The 27796-nt window shown below is 31.0% G+C and overlaps 1 protein-coding gene across 2 annotated transcripts; it reads left to right on the top strand.

Annotated features, from left to right (window-relative positions):
* Positions 1-17397, top strand: LOC113520535 (glutathione hydrolase 1 proenzyme-like). Of its 2 annotated transcripts, none has more exons than XM_052891716.1 (9): positions 1-155; positions 8739-8897; positions 9870-10277; positions 10886-11086; positions 12073-12328; positions 13432-13622; positions 14403-14640; positions 14827-14940; positions 15090-17397. In XM_052891716.1, the coding sequence occupies exons 1-9, from the start codon at positions 148-150 to the stop codon at positions 15243-15245; spliced, it is 1731 nt and encodes a 576-aa protein (XP_052747676.1). In that variant the 5' UTR covers positions 1-147; the 3' UTR covers positions 15246-17397. The 2 variants fall into 2 exon arrangements, with proteins under 2 accessions (XP_052747676.1, XP_026761693.2); XM_026905892.3 differs by lacking the exon at positions 1-155 and adding an exon at positions 6839-6967.
* The last annotated feature ends 10399 nt before the right edge of the window (positions 17398-27796 follow it).

Genomic DNA, 27796 nt, shown 5'->3' with positions numbered 1-27796 from the left:
ACATTTCATTCTCTTTAATTCACATTCAAAGAAATGCGAATTAAAGTCCACATTGGCGAGTGATCTAATGAAAATGTTTGACGATCGGCCGCAACGCGCAGTCTGTGTTTTGTATCACGTAACAGTTGACGTGTTCAACGTTATAAAATGATCAGGTAAGCTATTCCGCGCTTTAAAATTTTATTATTATATTTTATGCAACGTACATAATATGTATTGAGTTATTACAATTATTGTGAAACTAAAATATATATGCCGTATAAATATTTTAATCTGTGTTAAAAATTAGTACATAATTAGTTTTAAGTATAAAATTACGCAAGTTCTGTATTTACGTTTTTTAAATTACAATCTATCTAGGTTTACTTTAGGTATACATATAGCCACCTATATGTATACCTTGCAATAAACAATTATTTTATAAAATTTCAGTTACTGTAAAGCAATATTAATATTTCACAAATCTTTATGCACGTAAACAAATAAAAAAAATAATATTAGTTTGTATTAAATATATTAGTTATATAATTAAGTTATAAGCGAATGGTCAGTAAATTTTTATAATATTTAGTATACTTTACATTTAAATGAAGACATAGATATTTTTTAATTACAGCGGTATATTTTTAATGGGTGAAAATTGAATAAAAACCCCACCTGCGCTATCCGTGTACGCTGACAGGGCACCAGTGAAGGGTGATGGGTGAGGATGAAAACAGATTAGTTAGCCCATTGTGATGAATTAATTTAGTTCAACCGGATTTCCAGGGGGAACCACGTGGTGGTCGACCTCAAACCCTTTTCCTCCATTACAAAGGTATTAGGTATATCGAGCATTTATTAGGCAGCAAATTTTAGCGAAATTTAGATTGAATGCTGTTACAACACTTACCTCAAACGCTTGCTTGCGAAATCATTATAAGTAAGCCTTTTATTTCTGGTTTGGCACTTTTGAAATTAATCAACTAACGATGGTTCGTGAATTTTGAGTTTTATAAGTGGATATTTAAGTGATTTTATTATAGTTTAGAATAAAATTTCCTACACTATTATATAAGTTGTGACCGCGACTTCGCCCGCATGGCTGGAATAATAAATAGCCTATGCCCTTCTCCATTCCAAATATTTATTTATACCTATGTTAAATTTCATAATTATTATTTGAGCTATTTAAGCGCCAAGAAGTAATAAACAAACAGACTCACTTTCACATTTGTAATATTTGTAAGGAATATTGTTATCTATATGAAAATTTATTATTACGTTTGAAAGTTATTCAGTCACGGGGCGCTTGACATTGTAACACACATTGTACAGGTAAAATTTAGTAAAAAATTAGCTGCAAAGCCAATTAAAATATATAGAAACAAGTAAAAAATTCTAATACATGGTATCTTATGCATACATAGTTTATAAATATATATACCATAAACCAGGGGTGGACGACTTCACTAGATCCAAGATCTACTGTTTACTGACGAAACCGAGTGCGATCTATCAATTACATTCTTCTTGAAGTTTCAAATGAAACAACATAGTTCTGTACACAATTATATTGCATTGTAGAATTTTTTATTCTATTAAGAAGGAAAACATAAAATTAAAAATTATTTATATTAGTGTGAGCATTGCATTTGCGGATTGCCACGATCGACTGAACTAATAGTCGCGATCGATCGGTTGGCTACCCCTGCCATAAACTATGTGTAATGTCGATTTATTTAACAATACATTTTATTATATCCTTATGATATAGAAGTACAATAGCTACTATAATGAAATTACTACAATCAGCATACACACACATACACACTTATGTAACAATCGCGTAAGATTTTCAATATCGAGTTATATGAATGTAATTAGATAGGTGGAAAGGATATGTACAATAACATTCATTATAATAGTCGTAGGTAATCTGTACCTATCTTCTAGTATTTTATCGCTTTTATCATACTTATTTATTAACGTAACGAGGAATAATTATTTCAGATAATTGTATTTATTTATTTATTTAAGGCAAACAGACAGCTATAACAATACGTAATTACACACATAAATAGTAATTTAACAGCCACTAAAGTATGCAGAAATGAACAACACATCATTTGAGAATAATACCCGTATAACTATTAAAAAAAAGTAAAATTTGGAAATAAATTTAAATTAAAAAAAAAAAAAAAACAAATTCAGTAAATGTAGTACACAAATGTCATCTATTTTAAAGTCGTTTGCTTGGGTACCTCTGTCCCATTTGTGTTTCAACCGTAAAGCAGTTGTGTACCGTACATGGCTGTGTTTCGGTTTGAAGGGTGAGATATGGCGTGAATTTACAGGGTACAGAGGAATAACACCTGAGTCCTCAGAAATGGCAACGCATGGGGGGTATCATGGGTGAAACAGTATACTCTGTTGTGTCCATGGTACTGCTCAGGTCTATAGGCGATGGTTACCACTTTCCATCAGGTGGGCCGTCAGCTTGTTTGCTATTCTAAGTTGTATAATTTTTTTTTAATATTGATTACAATTACATTGTTATGCTTGCCATCTTACTTATTCATTCACATGTACAATAAAGATCCTTAGCATCTGACCAGTGTAAGTCTAATAAGTTGTTAAATTTTATTCTTAAAAATGGTAAAAGTAATAATTTAATTCTAATTCACTATTTAAAATGTTTAATAAAATCTTTGAAAACTGTAGATATCACAGATGTCTTTAGATAAAATAATTATTCGTTTAATACTACTGCTTTAGATTATATATTTACCTTACTAAAGTATAACTTTTATTGTGGTATTAGTATTATTTGATGATAATTAAAGAGGTATTTACATACATTATTTCCATATATGAAAAGAAAAATAATAATATAACTTCAGGAATCGAGATAAATGTTTTATAAAGAACATAGATTAAGTCTAATACTTGCGGTAAAGAAATTTATAACATAAATAATAAAATGACGTGTTTCGTCAGTGTCGTCATGTGTATAGAATTAATTTTTGTCATATACATATGTTTACAAATAATATGCAATAAGTACTTATTGGTATAATAAAAAATGTAAATTACCGGTTGTTTTGCAGAGTAGTTATGTTTTATGAAGGTTTGTGGCTGAGAATCGATAAAGTCAATAAGAAATTAATAATAACAAGAGTCAAATGGAATAGTATTATAAGTTACTTAGCCAATTTAAGAATTAGCAGCGAACTAAAGGAAAGGTTGAGCATAATAGATCTAGTAAATTTTAGTGTATAATAAGTCAAAACAACTTAAAATACCTGAAATCTTTACTAAAATTATAAATGTACAGTAAAAAGTTCTTCAAAAAGGGTATATTAAGGTTTATTTATTTATTTATTTACACTTAATTGCACCAAGTAAAAAGAGAGATAACAAATACAGTAAATATTAATTAGAAGTGATACAAAAGGCGGTCTTATCGCTAAGCAATCTCTTCCAGACAACCTTTGGGTAGAGGACATTGAGAAAAAGACAAAGGGTAGGTGGCGCACTATTATATAAATATTATCATATACAAACATATATAGATACACACATACATACATACATACACATACATATATAATATATACACAATTAAATATATACATAAGATACACATACTTAATAGCACACATACAACAGAAAAAAAAATGACGAAGGAAAACGAAAAGAGAAGACAGGAAAATAGTACTAAAGTGAGAGGTAGTAAGATTTAACAAGGTAGTAAGGTTTTAAAGCTAGTTAGAGTTTGAGCGCACCGAATAGAGGCAGGTAGTGAGTTCCATACACGAAGTGCCTGAACAGTAAAGGATTTAGAATAAAAGGAAGAAGAATAAGTGGGAAATTTAAGTCGGAGGTTATTGAAGGTTCTACAGGGTTTTCAACGCGCATGTGACACCCCTATTGTTACCAGGCGTTCATAAGTTACAGTGACCGCTTACCATCAGACGGGCTGTATGCTTGTTTGCCACCTTCGTGGTATAAAAAAATGTAAAAGCAATGGCGTAATTATACCATATGAGGCCCGTGGTAAATTCATCGAATGGGGGCCCTTTATTTATTAAAAAAAGCTCAATGTTTTATATTGATTTTTATATTATATATCATTAAGTATATATGCATATTTATCAATACTATTGCAATTACTGTGTTTATTCTTTGTTTTAGTTTAAAATAAATCCTTGTATAGATCTTTATGATCTATTTATACGTATAATTGGTATATGTTCTTGAGTAAATCCTTTAATTTTTAAATTGACGAAATACAATTTTTTTTACAAAATTGTGCAATAAATTTTAGATAAGTACATATTTCCTGTGCTTAGGGCTACTCGAAACACGGGCCCCAGCAGGCAAAATACCTCGATGGTCCATAGTATCTCCTGCTCTTCCATTCTTTTGTCATGCTACTGTGTGAAAGTAAGTTCATTTGTTACCTGGTTTGATCAACAATTCCTGTTTTTTTTATGGGTTATAAAAGAATAGCAACCCTGTGCTATCGTTATACACTGGCGGGGTACTAGTGAAGGATGATATTCGTAGGTGACGATAAAAAAGGTCATTTAGCTCATCGTAATGAAGACAAAAATGAATTTAATTTATTTTATTTACTCATAAACGATATCACATTGTGTTAAATTTGGTAATGATAGATTTAATACAAATTACAAATATAACAATTATACACGAATAAGGCACAATTACAATCAGTCTGAATTTATATATGTAAATATCAATTGCAATAATAATTGAGTATGTAGTTGATAATTTATTTTATTATAAAAATTCGTTTATTGAGTAGACGCATTTTTCCAACGGTTTGTTTTAAAATTTAGTTGGATGTTTCGATTTTTAAATGATAGTTAGATTTTTAAAATTCTTAGATTTTTGACACTTTTTAAATCAATTTGTATTCTGTTATACAACTTTCTTATTTGGAATTGTGTTCTATGTTTAACTACGAGTATATTTAGTCTTGATTGTATGTCGCTCGTAATATCGTCTAGAATATGTACGCAATTCTCTTTTTCGTATCGTTTTATATCTAGATAGATTTTTTATAAAATGTATAACTCATAAGGAAAATATGTGATATTTTTGTAATAAATCCCTGCATGCCATTACGGAATACGGGTGATAATTATTATTGCCTTTTTTTGTGATCTAAAAGTCTTTATCATAATTGTAACTATTTTTACCACAATGGTTTCCAGGAGGACTTTGGAAGTTGACTTGACAGGGTGTATTGTTAGCAATAGGGCTGTTAGACCCCATTGCTAACAATACCTTTCTCTCCCAACAAGTTCCGGTTACGCGGGCGATGTCCTAGGTAAAATCTAGTATACTTATTTAATATTAGCTACCATGTAGAGTAATGTTAGGAGAACTATAAAATAATTTATGGCTAGATGTATGTACCCACATATGATTTATATTTGATGTTAATGTAAGTACAGGCCTGTAAGGCATTCAGCGATACTAAACTGATTCCGTATTCTGGAAGCGTAACCTGAAGTTGTTTCCTTACAACTATGTCAAATGTTTTCTCCAACTACACAAAAGTATAGGAAACTCTTGGGCTTACAATCCGATTCAACTCAGCAATGTTGCGAAGGATGAAAACTTGATCTATTGTTTATGGATACAAATTTTCCATATTTATTTACAAAGCCTCAGTGAAGGTCATCCATACACAATAGTTTCAGGAAATATAGGTACTTACGTCTTTTATTTATATAATCACTATCAGTTTATCCCGGTTTCGCTCAAGGTTTATAATATGATATTTAACCATACAGCATGGAAGCTATATAAAAATTCTAAAGTCTTCTAAGTTATTCAGTCCATAAAATAAGAAAAATATATTTACAGACATTTTTTGATGTTTGAATATTAAAAATATAGTATGAATGTAACCGGTAAGATTTAAGAGCGTATGCTCACCGAAGTATAATAACGCCGTAATTTTTCAAATATTTTTCAATATTTTTGATTTATTATTTTAAGTGCTCTGTTTTCACTGCATATACTCGTAAATGTATCACTAATAACTGTGACTACTTCATATTTTGCTTCAAAATTTTTGATATCATCAACATCAAAATCCCAATTTTTAGATACAGCTTAATGAAAATATTATTGCATGAGTAATATTTCAGTTTACTAGTAGATGTGCAGGCATCAGAAACATTGAACATTTAAATATTTTTTTTAAAGTGACAGATATTTAAAATTTAAACACATAAGGGATATAAACATGGCCATATTCTACTTAAACATGAGAAAAAAGAAATCTATATTCATAGAAAAGAAAAAATACAATGTGTTTATTTTTTCTTTCGTCATGATACCTTGGTGAGTTATTCTGCATACCTACGCAAAGGTTCTTGGCCCACAGGAACGGGAAATTACAAATCAGACTAAGTCTTGAAGGAGCGTGGCCGGGTTCAACTAGTACTATATATATATATATATATATATATATATATATATATACATATTTATTAATAATAATAAATACAATATAATATATAATTTAAAACATTGTTTGAAGTAATTTAAATTTTCCATTATTTATTAATAAAGAATCACTCTCAGCGAAGGTCATATTTATATAAATCGTTCGCAATTGTTTTAGGAAATATGCGTATTTTATATATAATTATAATCATTATCAATTCATAAATCTCTAAGTTCAAGAGTTCATGTTTAAATGATTGTGGCAGCGACCATTCGACCTTGCTCCAACTATATTAGTTCCACTGACACGCTTCATGGCGTATTGTTAAACAAGTTTGGACCTATAAACCGTATGCGAAACAGTAACAGTCAGTGGATCCAAGTGGTTTGTAGTTGGCACTAATACCTAAATGTGTCTGTAGGGTTAGTGCATCAAAATGCCACAATTACCTACTGAGCGGAGTGACGTGAATTTACGGAACATGATTATAATATTGAGGTAAGGAATAATTGTGTCGATTACTGACTGTTGCTTTCGACTAACGCTTGGCAATTTATGAATTAAATTTTGTAACTTGCAATGCAATGTTCGATGCCTTCGAATGCTTCGACAAAGAGTTGTAAGATGTTTTAGAGAAAATTTATTTTATATGTTAATATTTTTCAACAATTTATTTAATTATTGTATTTGTTGTTTCTAAGAGACTCAAAAAAATGCAGTATCAATTCGTCTGCTTTTTTTGTATTTTGTTTTGCAATCGATAGAATTTAAAACATACACACATGAATAAAAAGCGGATAAGGTTTTTTTTTTGTGTATTTAAAGTTTCTCATTAAACGAGTATAGATACATATAGCTAGTTTTCTTTTTTTTATTTAAAATAATACGTATGAATATTGATACCATATATTAATTAGTCCTTTTTTTGTATACGGTATTGATGTAGATATTCGTATTTCTAGACGATATATATCTTATTTTATATTTAATTTACAACTATTACATTTATTATAGGTACGATATAGACTACTATTTAAATAAATACAATAAAAAAGCTCCATATATATATATATATATATATATATATATATGCTCTATAAAAAATACGAGCTTACTGATATAACTGAATCAGTATTGACTTCACTATACATATTTTAAAACTATGAATTAAGTAGTTATTTTTATTTAAAAATCAAGCTAAACCATTCTATACTAGAATTCAATCAGTCTGAAAGTATAGTATAGTATAGTATAGTATAGTATATATATATATATATATATATATATATATTATTTAAATCAGAAATAAATTATTTTCCAAATTGTTTTATAAATTATTAAGTATATATAAGTATAAAAAATATAACTGAATGTAGAAGATCCTGTGTTAAAGTCTTTTGATAACAATTTAGTTAATCAATATATTAAGAAGGGCTAAAAATGTTATAATTTAATGGTTCCATAATCAAACGTTAAAAATATTCATAATTTTGTTATATCTGTTGTGGGAGTGTGAGTTCAGATCTGGGTGTCAATTCAAATTCTCTCAGATTGTGGTAAACACCGTTAACAAGGTAAATTGATTCGAGTGACGATGTTAGGTTCGCCCCTGTCATATTAGATTCTAAAGATTTTGTAATTCCTTATTTTTAATTAGATTCTAATATGCTCGGCGAAATGTGAACATGTCAAGTGTTAGGTCCACCACAATGGTAACAGATGACAAAGGCCTCAAACTACTTTATCAGGTCTTACAGTCATGAGTACAACATTTATTTCAATTAATATTAATAATAAATTGTTTTTGTTATTTGTTGTTTCAATTATCCATCCATAACGCGTATCTAAATTGCTTTTGTTTTTTTTGTTACATTTCATGAAATAAACAACATGTTTATTTATGTTTACACAATGGTTGACGTAGACAGGACAGATAATTAGAGAATAATCAGAAACAAGAGATCCTTAATCTATGATGTCGGATAACTATAATAAATTGTGTGAAGTGACTGGCCTCTGTGTATTTTCAATTATTATTTTTAATTAAAATTGTCATTTAATTTGGTAGGAATCAATGTAAAATTTATTTCAAGTATGTCACTGTGTGACATGAAATTCTAAATTGTCACAAATCACACAATTAACATACATATCTAATTTAATTCAAGTTTAAAATTATTTAGAATTGGAAATACCTAATTGCAAAGCATGAATTCATAATATATTTTTAATGTATGCACCTACACTTAGTACTTTGGTAACTTTTTAGGTCGCGGCGGTTTTGTTTGGTGGGCAGCGTGTTGGTGGCGCTGCTCGCGGGCGTGCTGGTGGCCGTATTGGTGCTGCAGCCTTGGGCCGGCCACGACCACCCGCGCTTCCCGCACGCCACCGTCGCCGCCAATGGCTACGAATGTGCTTCTATTGGAAGGTATATCTTCAACTCATTTACGTGATTATTGATTTTTCCAAAAAAACTATGTTATACGCTCAGAAAACAACTGAAAAAAATGTTCTAAACACAGAGACAGTTTATAGGCATTGTACCACAATGTCGAAAAGTATAAACACTTTTTATTGTTTTAATTATTCTATTAGTAAGGATAACAATAAGAATAAATAAGGTATCTAGTGTTTGTTATTTGCACAGAAGTGTATGTAAAATGTTATTGTGTGTTAATTAGTGTCAATTTCTTCAATCTACATTTTTTTATAATAATATCATCATGATAGGTAGGATAGGATTCTTCGGCTTCTTCCTCATAAACATGTACACGCTCTATCAAATTAAGATGATTAAGTCTCACCAGCGTTTTCCCAAAGATTTTTTCTTTTTTTTATATAACTTAAAATAATAAACAAACTGACAGCCCACCTGATGGTAAGTGATAACCGTCGCCTATAGACACGAGCAGCACCATGACCATAACAGTTTATACTGTTTCGCTCATGATACCCCCCCCCCCCCATGCGTTGCCGTTCCTGAGGATTAAGGTGTTATTTCTCTGTATCCTGTAAATTTACTGCCATATCCCACCCTTAAAATCAAAGCACAGATTATTTGCAGTGTACAAATTTCGCAAGTAATTCTTCTATTCTTATTTTCTCACGTTTTCATACAGTAGCGGGACAATAGCTGTAGCTAGATAACTAATTATATGATGATACCTCTTATAACCAATGTGTTGAATTGATAGATATTGTAGTACGGCGATTGCTAGAGAAGCAAGATGTCTGCATTATCCAGACCAAACCATACAATAACGACAACAACAAGCCGTACACTTAGATCCAAGGAAAATTTAACAAAGTTTGATTTTTAAATTGATTTGACTGATAAATCATACTAAGGATTCCATTAACACAATTGCAAAGTAAAATTTTTTAAATTATATTATTCCAGGGAGATATTAGAAAAGAACGGTTCGGCCGTAGACGCGGCTATAGCAACTCTATTTTGCGAGGGTGTCGCTTGTGCGCAATGTATGGGACTCGGAGGAGGATTTTTGGCTACGGTTTACGACGCAACGACGGGGCAGGTCCAAGTGTTGAACGCGCGGGAGCGAGCCCCGATGAACGCTCACAGGGATATGTTCGAGAACGCATCATCAACCGTCGGAGGGTTGGCTATAGCCGTGCCAGGGGAGCTGAGAGGTTACGGAGAGCTCCATCGACGATACGGCCGTCTGCCATGGGCAGATTTGGTCCGCCCCACGGCGGATCTTTGTCGCCGTGGCCACCACATCAACGAGTATATGGCCCGCGTCCTCAGAACTTACAGCGACAGGATCAAGGCCGAGCCGTCTATGAGGTAAAAATGTCAATATTATTTTTTATTATTATTATTTCAGCTGTTAACCGGAAGTATTGTTGTATCTGTTGATAGATATATGAACATACAGCTGATACCAAGCTTTTGAAGTGTCTAGAATATGACCGACGGCTCCATACCTATTTTGTGCAAGGCGATCACTGCAATCCTATTTTCTTTAACACCCCATTCCACATCGTAATTTGATAATGAACACGAAAAATATGTGAAATGGCGTGAAATCGAAAAAAGTTTTTAAAATAATAAACGTGTTCCAAATTCAAAATAATTAAAAAGTTAAAAAAAGTTTTTATGTAACAGTATTTATGGCCAGACTAGTTAGATTTAGTATTTTAGTTTTTAAAAATCAAAATAACTGATGCTATCACAATTGAAGTCTGTTTTTTCTGTGGAACACAATCTTAATGTTAATAACAGTTTTTATTACGAACCCTTTCTCTCAAGTAGTTCTGGAAACCAGGTCACTTAAGGAGTTTGTTGTTATCAAATATGCATTGTGTTTCTCTCTAGTTTTACATATATACCTATGTACTTATAATACATGACCTTACCGTTATTTAATATTGTTTTTTCCTTAATGTTTTCAGAGAGGTGTACGTCAACCCAGAAACAGGAGAGGTATGGAAAGAAGGAGACATAGTCCCCCTCTTAACGCTGGCCAAAACTCTCGATATCATATCAGAGGAGGGCCCGGAGGCGATACACAACGGCACTTTGACCGCATTGTTCGTGCAAGATATCCAAGCCCATGGCGGAATCGTGACAGAAGAGGATCTCAGGAACTACAGGTATGTTGGCAGGCTTAAGTGATATTTTTGTTTAATACTTTCAACAATCTCAAAATCTCAGTACAACATATTCCCAAAGAGGGTTGACGTCAGACAGGCAGCCGGTCGTAAAATTAAGCCAAATCGTTTTGTAATATTGATAAAAACCATATTACGCCGACCGCATATAATAATTGGGATATGGGTAGGAAGAAGATTTTCAAGTACAATATATCTTTAAAGATGATGTAGTAAGAATATAGTATGTTTACAACCTTTTATTCATAAACAGTAGTAAAAGAATAAAGCGTCATACTGTTATACTATTGTAAATGAAAAAAATCTCGAATTTATATCCTGTAAATCACTTGAGTAGCATGGTAATACAGGCTTTAAAATCCTACTCTAATATGAAGAGATCCATGCGTAGTAATAGGAAGTCGAAGGGTGTTACAGTAAGGTATATACAGCATTTTATCGACTTTTAAATTCGTCATTCAGGCGACAGTCTATGACTTATTTTATATCGATTGACTTGTCGTACTATATCAATACCATCTTTACACATTCCTAGAAGCGTTTGTATTTCAACTGCTGTTAATTTGTTTTTATTTAGTTATTTTTCAATTTGTGGTGTATTTATTTTTAGTATATTCTCACAGACGAATTTAGTTTTAAAATGATATATTTGATGTAATTAACAACTCGGCCAGCCGGAATTTTTTATATAGGTATTTGTATCTTTATATTCTTTTTGATATATGATTTTTTAAACATTTTTTCTCAGTTAAAATATACAGTTTTAAGTAACATAAGGTTTTATTGTTTATCAGTCTCACTTCATATTTTATTTTTATAGAAATGGAGCCTTTTTTATTTAATCGATCAGATAACCTACATGCTCTATTATATATGGTTCACTTAATCTACTGTAAATTCTCATTATTATTGAGATTGACATATTTAATTCATCATTTTAAAAATAGAAAATTTTAACTTCATTATAGGGTAGAGTGGCAGAAACCAATCGAGGTACCCTTAACAGACCACCATACTCTCTACACCGCCCCGCTGCCAGGGACCGGCTCGGTGCTGGCGTTCATGCTGAATATGCTGCGCGGATGGGTAGAAGATGGAACAGAGGCGCCGCCCGGCTCCAACCTGTATTGGCACCGCGTCGTCGAAACATTCAAGTACGCGTACGCGAAAAGAACAGGTCTCGGCGACCCTTCACGCTATAATATCACTTACAACATTGCCGAGGTTAGTATCATACACAGGTGAAATTTAAATCTGAAGGTTATTCAATACGTATGTTGAAATTGAAGTCAATAGCACCCTTTTAAAGTAATGTTCTGCGGGTGGAATAAAACATTTTTTCCAAAGAAATATGGATGAAAAATTATTAAAAAACTTAGAAAAATGCTCAGTTTTTTTATTGCTGGAAAACTAAAAGGATATTAATGATTTCGATTTAAGTCTGTTGATGGAGCAATCTTTTCAGTTTGTATACCTACTACATCTAACGATGAAGTTAGAATAAGCGTTAGAACAAGTGTTTTACGGGAATTCCTTCGTTACATTACTTCGAGAACAAATTTATATGTTGTTCTTTTAGCCGAAATCTGTTTAGATTTATTTTCTAGCATTTGTTATGTTTTATATTCTTATTAATGTTTTATATGTATTTTATTCCTTTTATATTCCTTTTGTTAAACAAGTGATTTCTTTGTGAATCTATTTTAGATGACTTAGTACTTACTGGTTGTAGAATTTGTATTCACAATATATATAGGTATATTCTATAGGTGCCTTCAAAAAACACTTATAAGATTTTATTCTAAAATCTATATATGTAATTAAAATTAAAAACTATGTTCCAGAACATAGGTATTATACATAGTTCAGGTTTTTATTCGATATGCGACCTTCAAGTATGTACAGACAAACATCTATAATCTCACGTACTAGGTTGAAAACTCGAGATAAATTAACCTTTTCTATGCTTAACATAAATACAACTAGTTTATTCGCCTATAAATTTATTGCAGTATTATCTTCTTCTTTTATCCGAATGTCAAAGAATGTTTGTTATATACTTTAGTTGTAGATATATATATATATATATATATATATGATTGACAGATTTAAATAAATGACATTATATTTGTCTTAATTATTATGGGAATGACACTGTTATTAAGACAGATATAACATTATTACATGAAAGATACGGTAGCTATATACTATATTTTTAATGATGCTATACCCGGAATAAAAGTAGCTTAAATTCTTCATTATCACAAATACCATGTCTATACCAAATTTCATGTAGACTGAGCTGATTATATGAATATATATTTCAGCTAGAACGCAATCTTTCTAATCCGTCATGGGCAGCCGCCTACAGAGACTTAGTAGACGATGACAAAACATTCAACGACTGGAAGCACTACGGCGCCACCTTCGCTGGGGCTGACGACCACGGCACTGCACAGATTGTGGTGATAGCACCAGATGGCAGCGCTGTTTCAGCTACTAGCACTATAAATTACATGTAAATATAATATAATTACCTATGTGTGTTTTGTTTGAAAATTGTCACATTATTGTAAACCGTTTTACTCGCTGACATTGATGTTCCTTTCTACATTGGGTTTGATGGATGAGAACTTTTTTAGAGTTAAGCTCGCCTTTGTACATTTACTCACCTCTGTCATATTTTTATGAATTATCACTGTGTACAATAAAGTTGAAATAAATAATACATATTATTGTATATTCATAGGTTATAATAACGTTTAATTTGTGGTTTGTAAAAGACAGAAATTAAGCGCGCTAAACTATGATGATTTACTAGGGTTATCTCGACATTTCGTTCGTTCGTTTCCTTTAAAGAAAAAGGAGGATGACTTATAAAAAGACATGAGATCCTATTAAAACTTGTTTCGAGTCTTGGCTTTTTTTATTTTATGTTTGTAGCATTGAGTTTTATTGTCATTTTATTAATTTTGTAATGTTTGTTTTTTAGTTTCTTTTCTAATGTTATTTGTTTGAATAGATAAACTCGAAAACTATTCAACTGATTTTAAAAATTCTTTCCTCTATAGAAAACTGTAATATCAGTGAGTAGCGTAGGGTATATATCATTTTCAAAAATTCTATTTTCTCGTGGGAAACCGAGCCAAATCGTTACTAAATTTTTCACGAATTCGTTATATACAAATACACATCGTACAGTCGAGATAAAAAGTTTTTCTAGATAATATAAGACATAAAAATAATTCCCTTTTTCGATCTCTAAAATTATTATTATTTGATAATATTTTGTTTTTAGTTGGGGCTGTCAAAGAAGGTCTTCCAAATTGGGTATAATGTTGAACAACGAGATGGATGACTTTGCGATCCCTAATCGAGAGTCAAGTTATGGCCTGCCTCCTTCACCGGCCAATATGGTGGAGCCTGGACTGCAACCTCTCAGTTCTATGGTGCCCAGCATAGTGCTTAGAAATAAAACTGTCCAGTTGGTTATAGGGGCTGCAGGAGGAACGAAGATCACTACACAAGTAGCTCTGGTAACTAAGTTTATAATAATCTTAAAAATAGACGCTAGAGATATCATTATAACTATTAAAATCTGTAAAAAATAAGTCAAAGTGCCAAATATATTAATAATTATGTAATATATATAATAAAAGTCGTACAATTACACCATTCTCTTATTCCTTAAGTTAGGAAACTAAACATTAATTTTGTTTCAGGCGGTAAGGAATACTATTCTAGAAGGACGCGATTTACCAGAAACTATGCAGCGTCCGCGACTACATCATCAGCTTATGCCTATGGAGATAGAACACGAATACGACTTCAGTCAGGTAAATATATCGGCCTATATTAGGTAGATTTTATTTTTATCAAAGTTTGGTCAAACTGGATGTACAAATTTCAAAATTTCTAAGGTTTTACGATACGAAATTTATCTAGTATACCAACTGCAACTTTATATTTCGTAATTTGTTTCCAGTCAATCATAAGGTCTCTTCAGGAAAAAGGACATGCTACAACAGAACTGGGCAGGACAGCTGGTTTCGCAGCCATGGTAGCGGCAGGCAGAGATGCTGATGGTTATTTAGTACCACAGACTGATCGTCGAAGGGTTGGCAGTATTGACGGATTTTAATAGTAGCCTCGAACGCAGGATTCAAAGCTTCTCAGAGATCAACTAACTGTTAGATATCGCTTTGAAGTCACTCCTTTGTGATTAGATAAATGAAAAGAGTATGTTTATTTTTATCGATTGAGTATTTCACTTGACTCTTAATTTCGCAATTCTCGTGAATGTGAAGATCATTAGATTAGTGTCTCAAGTACTTTCAAGTATTGATGTCAAGAGATATAATTTAATCATAAACATCTAGATATAGTGTCTCTAGAAATGCATAGAAAAAAGCGGCTCAACTTAAAAAAATGGCACAATTTTCAGAAGGTATGTCTTTATTCATCTTGGATCTGGTGACTATTTGTCTCGTCATTTTATTTATTTATGTTTATTACTAGCGACCCATCTCAGTCTCTTTTTTTTTTTAAATAAAATATAGTCCATGCTTCTCGCTAATATAATAAGATAATGTAATTTCTATAGACAAGAGAAAGATTAAAATCGGTTAATTAATTTTTTGGGTTTGTATATTACCCACAAGAAAATATGTTCTTTTTATTATTGTACATTAGTTCCAAAATTACCAACATCATATTTTCAGAATTTTGTACAGCCTGACAATACAATGTGCTAGGAAAAATTTAATTATTAAGACTTTTCACATTTGACGTTCCATTTAGTGCCATATGGTCATTTATAAGGAGCAAATAAGATCGCGTTATTTTAAAGGCTATGGAAATTGAAATAGAAAGGCTCATACCTATTAATGGTTTGGAGGAGGTTGAAGGCGATTAAATGAATTGTTGGTAATTTTGATAACTGGGTATAGAGGAAATTGGGTTCAAATTTTAATTAATAAATTATCTAGTACATATTTATATCATTTTCTAAGATTTATAATGATATTATTTTGGTATGAAGGTATGTTGAATGTTTATTATGTAAATAAAATATTTTGCGTAACGTGTTTACGCGACAAATGGTATTGCATCAAAGAAAATTTGCGACGTATTATACATATTTATACAGTAGGTATACATATTTGATATTGACCAGATTAACTTGATTAAAACTAGATATTAATATTTAAATGGAGAATTTTAAAGGTAAATCTCATACATGTTAAATATTAACCTGCGTTATAGTTATCGTGTATTTGTGTTGATTGAAGTAGTGAACAAAATATGCTATAAAATTTTTGTGCTCAATTATAACAAACACAATTATAAGATGGTCATGATTAACAGCGAGTATTCATTCATTCACATGAGTCGTTGACTGTCCACTACTGAATGTAGTCCACCTCCATAAGGGGAACAATAGTAATAACTAGTACAATTGATTCCGATGTAGATATTCATAGCAAAGAAATGACTGTTTATCATTCATGTTATTAGTATGTACGAATGTACTTATAGAAATTACATTTATTAGAATCTTTTTAAGGGAGTGTAAAAATTGATCAGATTTATTGATAGAAATCAGTGAAACTGAACGTTCTTTCCAAAGAAATATGGGTTGAATAAGATAAAAAGTTTACAAACTTCCAAATTTCCATACACGGCGTCTTCATTTATTAGTGTAGCGAGTCAGATTCTTAAGTTATTCGTCAATTGTCGCTCCTTATTTCTTTGGGGAAAATGTTCAGTTTTACTGGTAGATGTTAACAATTTTTTTTTCACCTTGTCTTACTCCTATATATAAATAACTATGTAGTAATATAAATTTATTATTCAATTAAAAATAAATTATTTATGTAAATTAGATTTCAGAAAGCAGGTAAATTTTTATTGTACAAATTCGTATATATAGAGATTTAGTGTATTTTCGTATTGCAAATTTTTAATGTAGGTTTTTCCACTCAGGAAGAAAATATATGTTATAATCTTAGGTTTGTACAGCAAAATCCACGAAAGGATAATTTTGCATTATGCCTTGCGTAATGCAAAGAAAATTGTTTGTCTACTTGTATTTTGTCAAGTATCTATATGTAAAGATTTTATGAATAAATCTAGGTATCGTCATAGTATCATGTGATATTTTATAATATTTTAGTGCCAACTTGTTTTGTTTGTAAATATTGTTTGTTATAAATAATCGATAGTAAAACTTTGAAATATTGTGATGTCATAATGAATTCTCACGTGTATATAATAAAATTATATATTTTTTAGATCAACAATTTTTTTCTTAAAACGAATTTTCTTACCATCTTTAGTAGGTTTTATTAATTTAATAAGTAATGAAACAAATAATAATGAATATTGAACGTATCTTAGATAATGTGGAAAACGTTAGATACGATATTGGTGCGTCTGTTTCTTAGGATTACAAACGCCATCTATTTAGTCAAATTTTCCTTTAAAAAATTAATGTTGTGAGAATGCTTTACTTACATAGGAGTGTGATTATTGTACCTACATAAAAATGAGAGATGGCGCTGAAAGTAGAATTTCGCAGTGAGTGAATGCTCATAATGTTTTTGCTCGACTGCTGAAAAAGGAGGCTATTGATTTCACGTGTAGTGATATTTGTTCAGATCTCAAATTTATTGTTAGTTTAAATATTTGGCTATATATAAGACTATATGTCTTTGCGATATTCGAGTAAAGTTCAGTATATTAATATACCTAATTCATTGAAGCATAGTTTAAAGGATTCGATAGTTTTTTTTTCAAATGCCAGCTTTGGAAATGTTAATTTTCTTTCTTTAATAGGAGATTAAACAAAAGTGGTTAGGTTTAATTTTAATCTTCTGTTATTAAAGTTGACTGAATATAAACGTGACACCAACTTGACGAAATTTGCATAAAATTTATTAATTTATTTTAATAGGGAAACATGCAATATTTATTCAAAATTTTAAAATATTGACAATAGCCATCTTTTTTTGTAAAAAATCATAAATATTAAAATTTTGTAAGCAAATTTCAATTAATCAAAAACGATATCTGGAATAAAATGTAAATTCCTACATTATTCATATAATAATTAATAAATGTAATATTTAATAAAAATCGATGATCAAAAATATCTAATAATGTAGTAAAATAATAAAATACAACTAACCGTTTTACAATTTAAAAGTAATTATGCATACGATAGCTGTGTGGTCTCGGTGTAGAATAGGCCACTCCTTGCTTTCTCGTCGGTGTCGTAAGTAGGGACTAAGGAAATTTAGTGGTCAAGGAATGGGCAGCAGGGTGCCTATTAAAACTTCTCCAAAGCCTGCGGTTGTCAACCTGCCTGCCAAGTGTGGCAACTATTATCAACATTTCTAAGGGGAGACCGAAGTCACAGATAATATAATACCTAAGTTTAGGTGTGGACAGTTAATGGCTGATACCATCATCATCATCATCATCAAGCATGCGTTAATCTAGGTGTAGGATAGGGCTGATATACTTAAAGAAGGTGCCTTTAAGAATAATAAAAAAAACCTTTGTAGGTGTGTATAGCAGTTCGCTACCTCCCCACTCCCGCTTTCCATCAAATGTTACTCTATGTACCTTTAGTGAAATTACTGTATGAATAATAGTTTTTTTTTTTCATATTGTGACAATAATATATTATAAAAATGGTATATACTCTGTAAAATCCTATATTACAGTTTTTTCACAGTCAATTTTTACGTAGGATAACTGAATAAACTGGCGGTCGTGCGCTCATCAGGTGAAGCTATTCTCAACAGAGTAAATCCTTTTTACTATACCTACCTCTCCATTGTATGCAGGTATTATCCTTAATATATGCTCTCAGCCATGTTCCACTTGGTTATCTAACTAGACAACCCGTAATTAATAATTTTGGATAGTGTTTTTTTTTAAATCTACCGCGTAGCGAAGAACGACCAAGAAACACAGCTGTTGCTTCTTTCAAATTTAAGTTTACAACAAATCACAGCATTCTCGAGCAGACCAGCCCCTGATCCACTATATTATAGAAACGCCTGTGCACGCCAGTAATTACGTCAAAAATATCGATACCATGATCAGTAGCCATTGTTAAAATGTTATATATATAATTAATTCAATAAAAATAATTATTAAAAAAAATATAATCAGTCTATTTTTTTTATTAATATATTCGTCTATCATATACGAGGTCTGTCCAAAGTTCGATAAAAGTGTTCTGGCCCACCAAGAAAGAGGAGTGCGCAGCCACCAATGCTGGACATTAAATTTTAATGTAATTACGTCAAAAATATCGATACCAAATTTAATGTGACAATCAGTATACCTACTCATTATAAAATTAAAATGTTATATATATAATTAATTCAATAAAAATAATTATTAAAAAAAATATAATCAGTCTATTTTTTTTATTAATATATTCGTCTATCATATAATCTATAAGATAACCGTAATCATGTTTTCAATGTTTGTTGTTGGTTTGTTATTAATGTTTGTTTTTTTTTCTGGAAAGGTCAAACAGATGAAATTCATACGATACACAGATATTATAATTTAAAACAATATAAAATTATACATATAGATTAAGCATAGAAAGCACCTGTTCTACTTTTTATACCCCAGTAGGTAGCATAACCGCACGTACTATCCTTTATCTATGGTAGTATAGATATATAGATGAGTAAATATATATTTAGTTTTTTTAAATGTTTAGTTTTTAAATGATAAATATTATGAACTGTCAAATTTAATATTTAATTATGTTGTAGTTGGATGAATCAGTTTTATTATAATAACACTTTAAGTACATTTTTAATGATATATTTCGAATAACAATGATGTTACACATCGGGGAAGTCAAATTATAATTAGACATTTTATTACGTAATGTGATATTTTTACCTATAATGTCTTCTAACATAGAATCAGAAGATAAATCTGTGAGTATAATTTTTGAAAGAAAGAAATTATCTAAAATCATAAATGATTATCACGAAAATATAGCTATCCTAGACTTACGCTGCAAAGAAATTTTTAGTAATGTAAATAAACCAATATTTAAAAAGAAATTTGAAGAAAAGATAGCTGAAAATAAAAGCAGCGATGTGGAAAATTTTAAATTTTTTAGCCTTCTCAAAGCCGTTGAGATGGCTAACGCTCAAGAGGATCGCGTGACTGATAAATTTATCGATAACGTGGAATGTATGATGAACCGCTTCAACGATGATGTGGATAAACTCAAAAGAATCTACGATAATGTTATGATGAAACTGCCCAAAATATGATTGAAGATTCTCAGTCACGTTTTAGTTTTACGGTAAAAGATGTTCGTCCTTCCTAAAATGTAATTTGTTTTAAAATTACTAGGACTAGATATTTTAATGTATTTAATTACAATGAAATTTCACAAGTCTGATATTCTGTACAGATTGATATTCCGTTTTAATATCTGTGTACAGTATTCATTATCGAAACATACAATTAAAGATTTTTCCTTAAATATTTTTTTATTTATCCTACTTTATCTTGACTTTATCAGTTTCATTAATAATCTTCTAAAGCTAGTTAGTAAGATTAGTTTTATAAGATTGTTCCATTGTTTCATTGTTATTATGCATATCAAGGACAGTTATTTTATTGTATTTAGTGAGTCGTTATTATCACATTAGTAAATAAAAATACGCATATGTAGCTCCATAGTTTCATAGGACATTGGTGGTCAATAAAACTGTATCTGACCTACCAGTCAATATAGTAATTCCAAAGGTAAAAATATATGTAGTTTATTTACTATAAAGTTTATCACTCATTTATAGAGTGTGAGTCGATAAAACATATTTCAAGTTAGTGGATAAATAAATGTAAGTTCATTGAGGAAATACATAAAGAGTATGCATCCGGAGTGAGCACAAATAAGCCAAAACTTGTTTCCGTCATTTGGGCCGTGTCATTTCCTACTTCCGAGCGCTCAATACGGGCTAGCGATTTATTGTCAACGCATTATATGTTACGGACATTTTAGATGTTGTAACACAGTATAAGGCTTCTAGGAATTGCAGTGGATAGAAGAGAGACATTTTGTTCTCAAATAAGATTTCCCACATTTTTATTTGCCACGTGTGCCTAGGCTTTTAAGTTAGTCAAGACAGTTTTTGGTGTATATTTTTGTTTGCCATAATAAAACACGTAAAATAAATGTTACTGTAATAACAATGCATACGTAAATTGTACAAGTGACTTACAGAAAAGGAAAGTTTGGACAGGAGCAAAATAAGTTCTACCCTTACTTATCAGTAACGGAACTTTGATAAAGACAAGTGGAGTTGGCCGAAAAGGCTCATTGTTTATGCAGGCCATAAAAATGAGTAAATCTCGTTTACTTGATAACTCATGTAAACGTAATCATGTAAGTACTCATTCATATTGCAATCTATACTAATAAAAAAAAATAACTTACACTTACCATATGTGAATTGGACAAATTTTAATAACATATTTATGCATTTATTTGTGCAAATTATTATTTATCTGTACTTATAAAATAGTTTGTCTTGACTAACTATCAATGTGGAGTCCAGAAAGCTAAGATTTAAAATATAGGTTTATTTTATAAAGTAAATATCTGCTAAGATAGAATTTTTGAAAATATCAGCTTAAAAAAGGAAACACGATGTATGCAAAGCCGCGAGCAATAACTAGTCTGTAATTTAGGTAACAGCTGTAATGTAGATACAATAATACTTACGTTTTAATAATAAATGAATGAGCTTTTCAAATATCCTAAACGTGTAAAGTATAAATATAACCTTTCGACTTAATACTACTGAAATGCCATCGTCTATTAAATTCAATGTAATTGAATGTGTCGATGTGCCGATAAATTGTACTGGCGGTGATTTATTTCGACACTGTACAAATCCCAACGATATTTTCACAGAGAAAGTACCTAAAGAAGAGATGTTAATAAGTACAACGCAGGAAACATTTACTGGTTATTATAGTAAGTTAAATTTGCATTATTATTAGAGAAAAATAAAAAAAAAAAATTATTTTTGAAATCCTCTAAGGAAAAACATTAGATTGGCTTATCGAATACCTAGAGGTGTCTAGAGAATCGATAGCAGTCAATATTTTGTATATATATATTTTTAAATGAATTCCACAACCGGAATAATTTAATTTTGTATCCAATTCATTGGTATCTACATAATCGACATCAGCAGAATGAACGGCTGACCAGCCAGAGAATAATATGCGATCGGAAATTGTTGGAAATATTGTGACGAAGCGTTGTAGCACAAAATACCAATAAATCGAGTTTTCGTAGTGATATATTACATTGGGCAGCTGAGTCGGCTAGAGGTTGCACATAATGACGCTCGCTCCGCTATGTCGCTTGTTCGTACAATACCTTCATTATGCCCTAACAGCTTGCTTACCATTGTGCCGACTATCTGCCGCCTAATGGAAATAGACTGATCATACCAGAGTGGACTATTTTAGCATCATAAATACTAGTTTTGTTCGCTACGCTTTGTTCGAACAAATGGATTTGCTTTGTTGTCTATTGTGGTCGCAACATTTATTTTATATTTTGAAATATATTATTTATAGTATGTATTGCAGTTAGAAGAATATAAATAGGTTATTAATAGGTTTTCATATTGAACCTTAGTGAGATTGCTTTGTAATTGGTGTTATGAGTACAAAAAGTATACTTTGCCATTCTAAGTTGCATAAAAAAAAACTTGTTGTATTCGTGCATAATTGTAATAATTGAATTAAAATTGCAATTATGCTATAAAGAAACCTATAATTAAAAGTTGATGCTGTTATTAATATATACCAGAGGGAGACTTTGTATAAAAGTCCATTACTTGGGTACCTCTGTCCCATTCGTGTTTCTACCGTGAAGCAGTTGTGTTTGCATGGCTGTGTTTCGGTTTGAAGGGTGGGATATGGCGATGGATACAAAGGAATAACATCTGAGTCCTCAGGAATGGCAACGTATGGGGGGTATCATGGGCGAAACAGTATATTCTGTTATGTCCATGGTACTGCTCATGTCTATAGGCGACGGTTACCACTTTACATCAGGTGGGCTGTCAGCTTGTTTGCCATTCTAAGTTGTATAAAAAAATATAGAGATGAGCGTATGAGTACCATAGACATAACAGAGTATACTGTTTCGCCAATGATGTCGCCCATAGGTCTTCAGACACTTGTAATTTTTCTTTAATTTTGATAATTGCTTTTGCATTAGGTAGCGTTTATTTTTCTATTGGATTCATTTTTTTTTCTCGATTATTCAACCCGTAGAGCGTTAAACTATTGTTGAATTGTGTCATTAACAGGATAAATCTGATAATTACATTTCCTGGTTTATTTAAACCCTAGACTACTCTTTGAAATGTCTTTACTAATGTTATTAATATAAAACTCATTTGATTCACGAAGATTGGTATGCGTAGTATGAGGAATGGAGAAGGGTATAGATTACTTACAGTGCACTGAATGAGCCAATTTGGATGGTGTAGTCCCGATTAGATAGTCACTGATCCAATATGGTAAGCATGATTTTATGGATGCTAGCTAGTACACCAGTTAGTAATTTGGTTTAGTTGGTGTAATGTAAGCGGATCTAGTCTAGTATGTCTACTAACTTTATGTTACTAGATACACTGTCTTTCTGGTTATATTAATGTTAAATATATAATATACAATTAAATAAAAACTTATCCGACTTGGTTTCACTTATCACGAAGATCATTTCAGATCCAATATGTAAATAAATATTTTTAGTTATTATGTATATTTATATTTATTAACCAAGACCAAATAAAAAAAAAAAGTAAATTGGATGAAAAATATCAATATTTTTCTCAATGTTTTTTATAACATCCAACATCATAATATATAAATAACATAATCATCAACTCAAAATCGAGGGCAACTGATTAGACCGCGAGAGAGTCGCGAGTATTCTGTATCACTAGTTAAAGTAACATTCGCTTAGAGTGCACTACAATTTGAATAATGTAATACGTACTTAGTCAATCAAAATGACTCAGGCACGCAGACAAAGCAACGGATAGAGCTAATGTAATATAAAATCGATTGCTCCGCACTTTTGTATTTTTATATGAAAAGATTTTCGAGATGAAGACCTTTGTCGCATGAACAATAGGCAGGCAACTTGTGAGATTATAGGATGGGTAAATTATTGGGAGTAAATTACTGACCTTTGTTGGGCAAAAGGTGAAGGTCTATTCATATTTGTTGGTAGTTATATCACTTCGTGAAGATTTATCGTTTCCTGTGTACTTTGTATGGTAAAATTTATTGAGCAGTTTGACCTTCTAGAGTATCTTTTGTCCAATAATAAAGACAGGGTAGATGTATTATAATATATTGTAGAATTATTGTTACAGTATAATATATTTTTTTTTACTCTATAAAATTTGTGTCGTTATTTTGGGACATAAATTAATATGCCTTTATATTAATTTATATAATCTTAATTAGCCTTAATAAGAGTAATAATTGCCAAAACATTAATTTTTTATAATTATTCATTCCAAAAAATGGCATATTATGGCAAACTAAAATATATACTAATTTTTTTCAATTTGGGGACGCCTATCTAGACTCGAATTCATTAGGAGACTTTAGTGATGGCGCGGTTCATGGCTGTGTCTATTCTGTGGCTGTACCGTGAGTAGCAAAATTATTTTTATTAATTATTATTAAACTATGTTCAGAATTTTTATTTGTCTGCACAATTAGTTAGAATTTATTGTTGTGTTCTTAAAGATCGAATTTAAAATTTAGTGTGTTCTTGATACGAAATCTAGAAGTGGTTTAAAGACTTCCAAATTCCAGGCGTCCTGAGTCGGGGGCTAGTTTTAACTAATATTATAAATGTGTAAGGATGTTTGTTTGTTTATTATTTTTTAAGATCTTAGTACAAACGAGTATTGAGATCATTCAATTTATTATGAGTTCATATTCTTTATCTATGAAATTAATTTGAATAAGACAAGCATAATTTATTACAATAAAGTTAAAATCAACTGTCATAAAAATTCTTTATTTAATTCCGTCCCAATGTTTATACAGAAAAGATTCGAAAGCTTTCAGACGTGTCCCTATTTAAGCCCTCACTTCACCCGCAGCCAGGTGGAAGTTATAATGCACTTTCTGTTAACTTTAGAGATGATGAAGTTTTCACAGGCGTTCATTCCGAGTTGTTTTAGTACCCTGCTTGATAATAAAGTCGTAAAGATAATTATAAGTGTAGGTAAGTACATATAGACTACGAAGTTTGAATATGTATATAGAAAAAAATATCTCATATAAGATGTCTTTGTCTTCTCAAAACTCAAATATACCAATATACTAAATGAATTTATACATTTGAATTTGGAATTCTTAACCAAAGAGGAGATATTTCAGATCAAAGTGGTCAGTACGACAAAACGCTGAGATGTTGGCCCATCCAGATAAATATACTAGGAACGGTTTCCAGGGGAGACCGGGTAGAAGTTAAACTGACATAGTACATTGTTAGCTATGGGACAGCTAGTTCCAATTACTAATAAAGCATAGGACTCACCTGATGGTAAGTGACTACTGCCTTCCATGAGCACCTGCAACTTCAGAGGAATTGCAAGTTTGTTGCTGGTCTTTAAAAAAAGGAATATGCTCTTTTCTTGAGGTTACGACGTCGTATTTACTTTGAAATACTACTACTCAGAATATAAAGAAAAGTCTAAAAAAAATCTACTAATGTAGTAATATTGGGTAAATATCCTTTTTTGCCAAGCGTGGCAACTACTGGCAAAATCCCTAATAAGGGGAGACCTATGTTTAGCAATGGAGAGTCAACGGATGATATGATGATGATGATGATCCATTTTTAATGAGAAGAGACTCGTATCAAGTCCGTAGGGGAACGTTAAATGGGTTGTTACGTTAATGATATTGAAAGTAATTGAAATAATGAACAACCATTCTGAAGTACAATTAAAAAGAGCGGCATATGAATATGATACATTTATTTTCAATATAGTATATAATGAAATTTTCAACTCGCCTGTTTTTTTACTTGTATGGATGCAAATGTGTCAAATTCGCCCTTATTCTTAAATACGTTTTCTTTAGTACACGTAAGAGATAGAACAAGACGTCAGACGTTGTTGTCTCGTTCTATGCCATATTTATTATATTAATAAGATCACAATCGCGTTCTTCATTAACAATTTACGATGAATATGTTAAAGTGATGTTCCTGGTTCGACTACCTTCCTATCGTGATGGACTTTACTAATGATACATCTATTTTTACTTCGTCATGATTAATTGATCACTATTTTGTTTCGTATTTTTACGTGTACAAATCGTTAATTTCTTTTTAAGGGAATGTATTACTGGTGCATTCAAAGAAATATAGGACGAAAAAACAAGCAAAAATTTAAGCATTCCATACTTCTAGGCGCGACCAACTGTTAAGTTAGTTCTATGGGATACTTTTTGTTGTTTTACGATCTATGTTTCTTTGAGAAAATTGTTTAGTTTCAGTAGAAAAAACGCTCTTGAAAAGATGCTATTGATCATTTCCCATATCAATTCCCATCCTGTTTCGTATGTAAAGCAGCGGTTCAACGCTTTATCAAATGAGTTGTTTAAAGAAATACGTAGGAATGTATCACCCTGTCGAATTATAGGAATATATTTTTTATACATAACTTAAGAATAATAAATAAACATTTGTACAAGAAAAGGGATGTAATGAGATTATTTCTAATAGTTTTATAAAGTGGTATCTACATATATTTAGGTCAGGATCCTATTATATATTTGACGGTATATTATATATTCTTCATTTTACAGGACATAAAACAAAGTTATTTATAAAATATATTCATAATAAAGTTATAGGTAGATACAAAGATAATAGAAAATATTTAATGAAAAACTGAATATCGATCAGATATCATTATATGCTATAATAGCCTTCCATAACTATGTACTGTGCCAAAAACATACTATAATTTCGGGAACGATGTCCCATATTTCTCCATGAAAAATGCGTTGCGTGATGAGAAAATTCGTAGCTTGCAAAAGCATTCTTTGTTAATTTTGTTATGGGGACAAGCGCGACCCGAGACGCACGCAACAAGAGCTATTTACGACAAAGTTACCTTTATGTAGGTAGATAATAATGAATATAATAGACACAATAGGTAATTACGTACTTAAGATATGTATGCGGTGTCTGCAGAATTTTGTTCGCTTTTGAGTTTACAATCGTTGTGCATTTGTATACGTAGGTATTTTTACTTTTGAGAAAACCATAATGGAAATCGGTGAAACAATTAATATAATATTATAAAATTATTTATGTTATATTGGTTATTATGTTATTAAGGCTTAAGTATAAAATCTAGCAAATCAACTTCCAGTAGCAGTATTTCTGAACCAATACCACATAATCTTTAAGAGCATGTTCCTTTTTAAAAGGCCGACAGCATACCTGTAATGTCTTTGGTGCTGTGGGTAATCATGGACGGCGGTAGTCACTTACCATCAGGTGAGTAGCATGCTCTTTTGCCCCCTGTGTTATAAAAAAAATTGAATATTTATTAGATTGATTTA

This window comes from Galleria mellonella, unplaced genomic scaffold (genome assembly GCF_026898425.1).
Source record: "Galleria mellonella isolate WM207_F2 unplaced genomic scaffold, CSIRO_AGI_GalMel_v1 utg1432, whole genome shotgun sequence".
Classification (NCBI taxonomy): Eukaryota; Metazoa; Arthropoda; class Insecta; order Lepidoptera; family Pyralidae; genus Galleria; species Galleria mellonella.
This window is presented reverse-complemented; position numbering and strand designations above follow the sequence as displayed.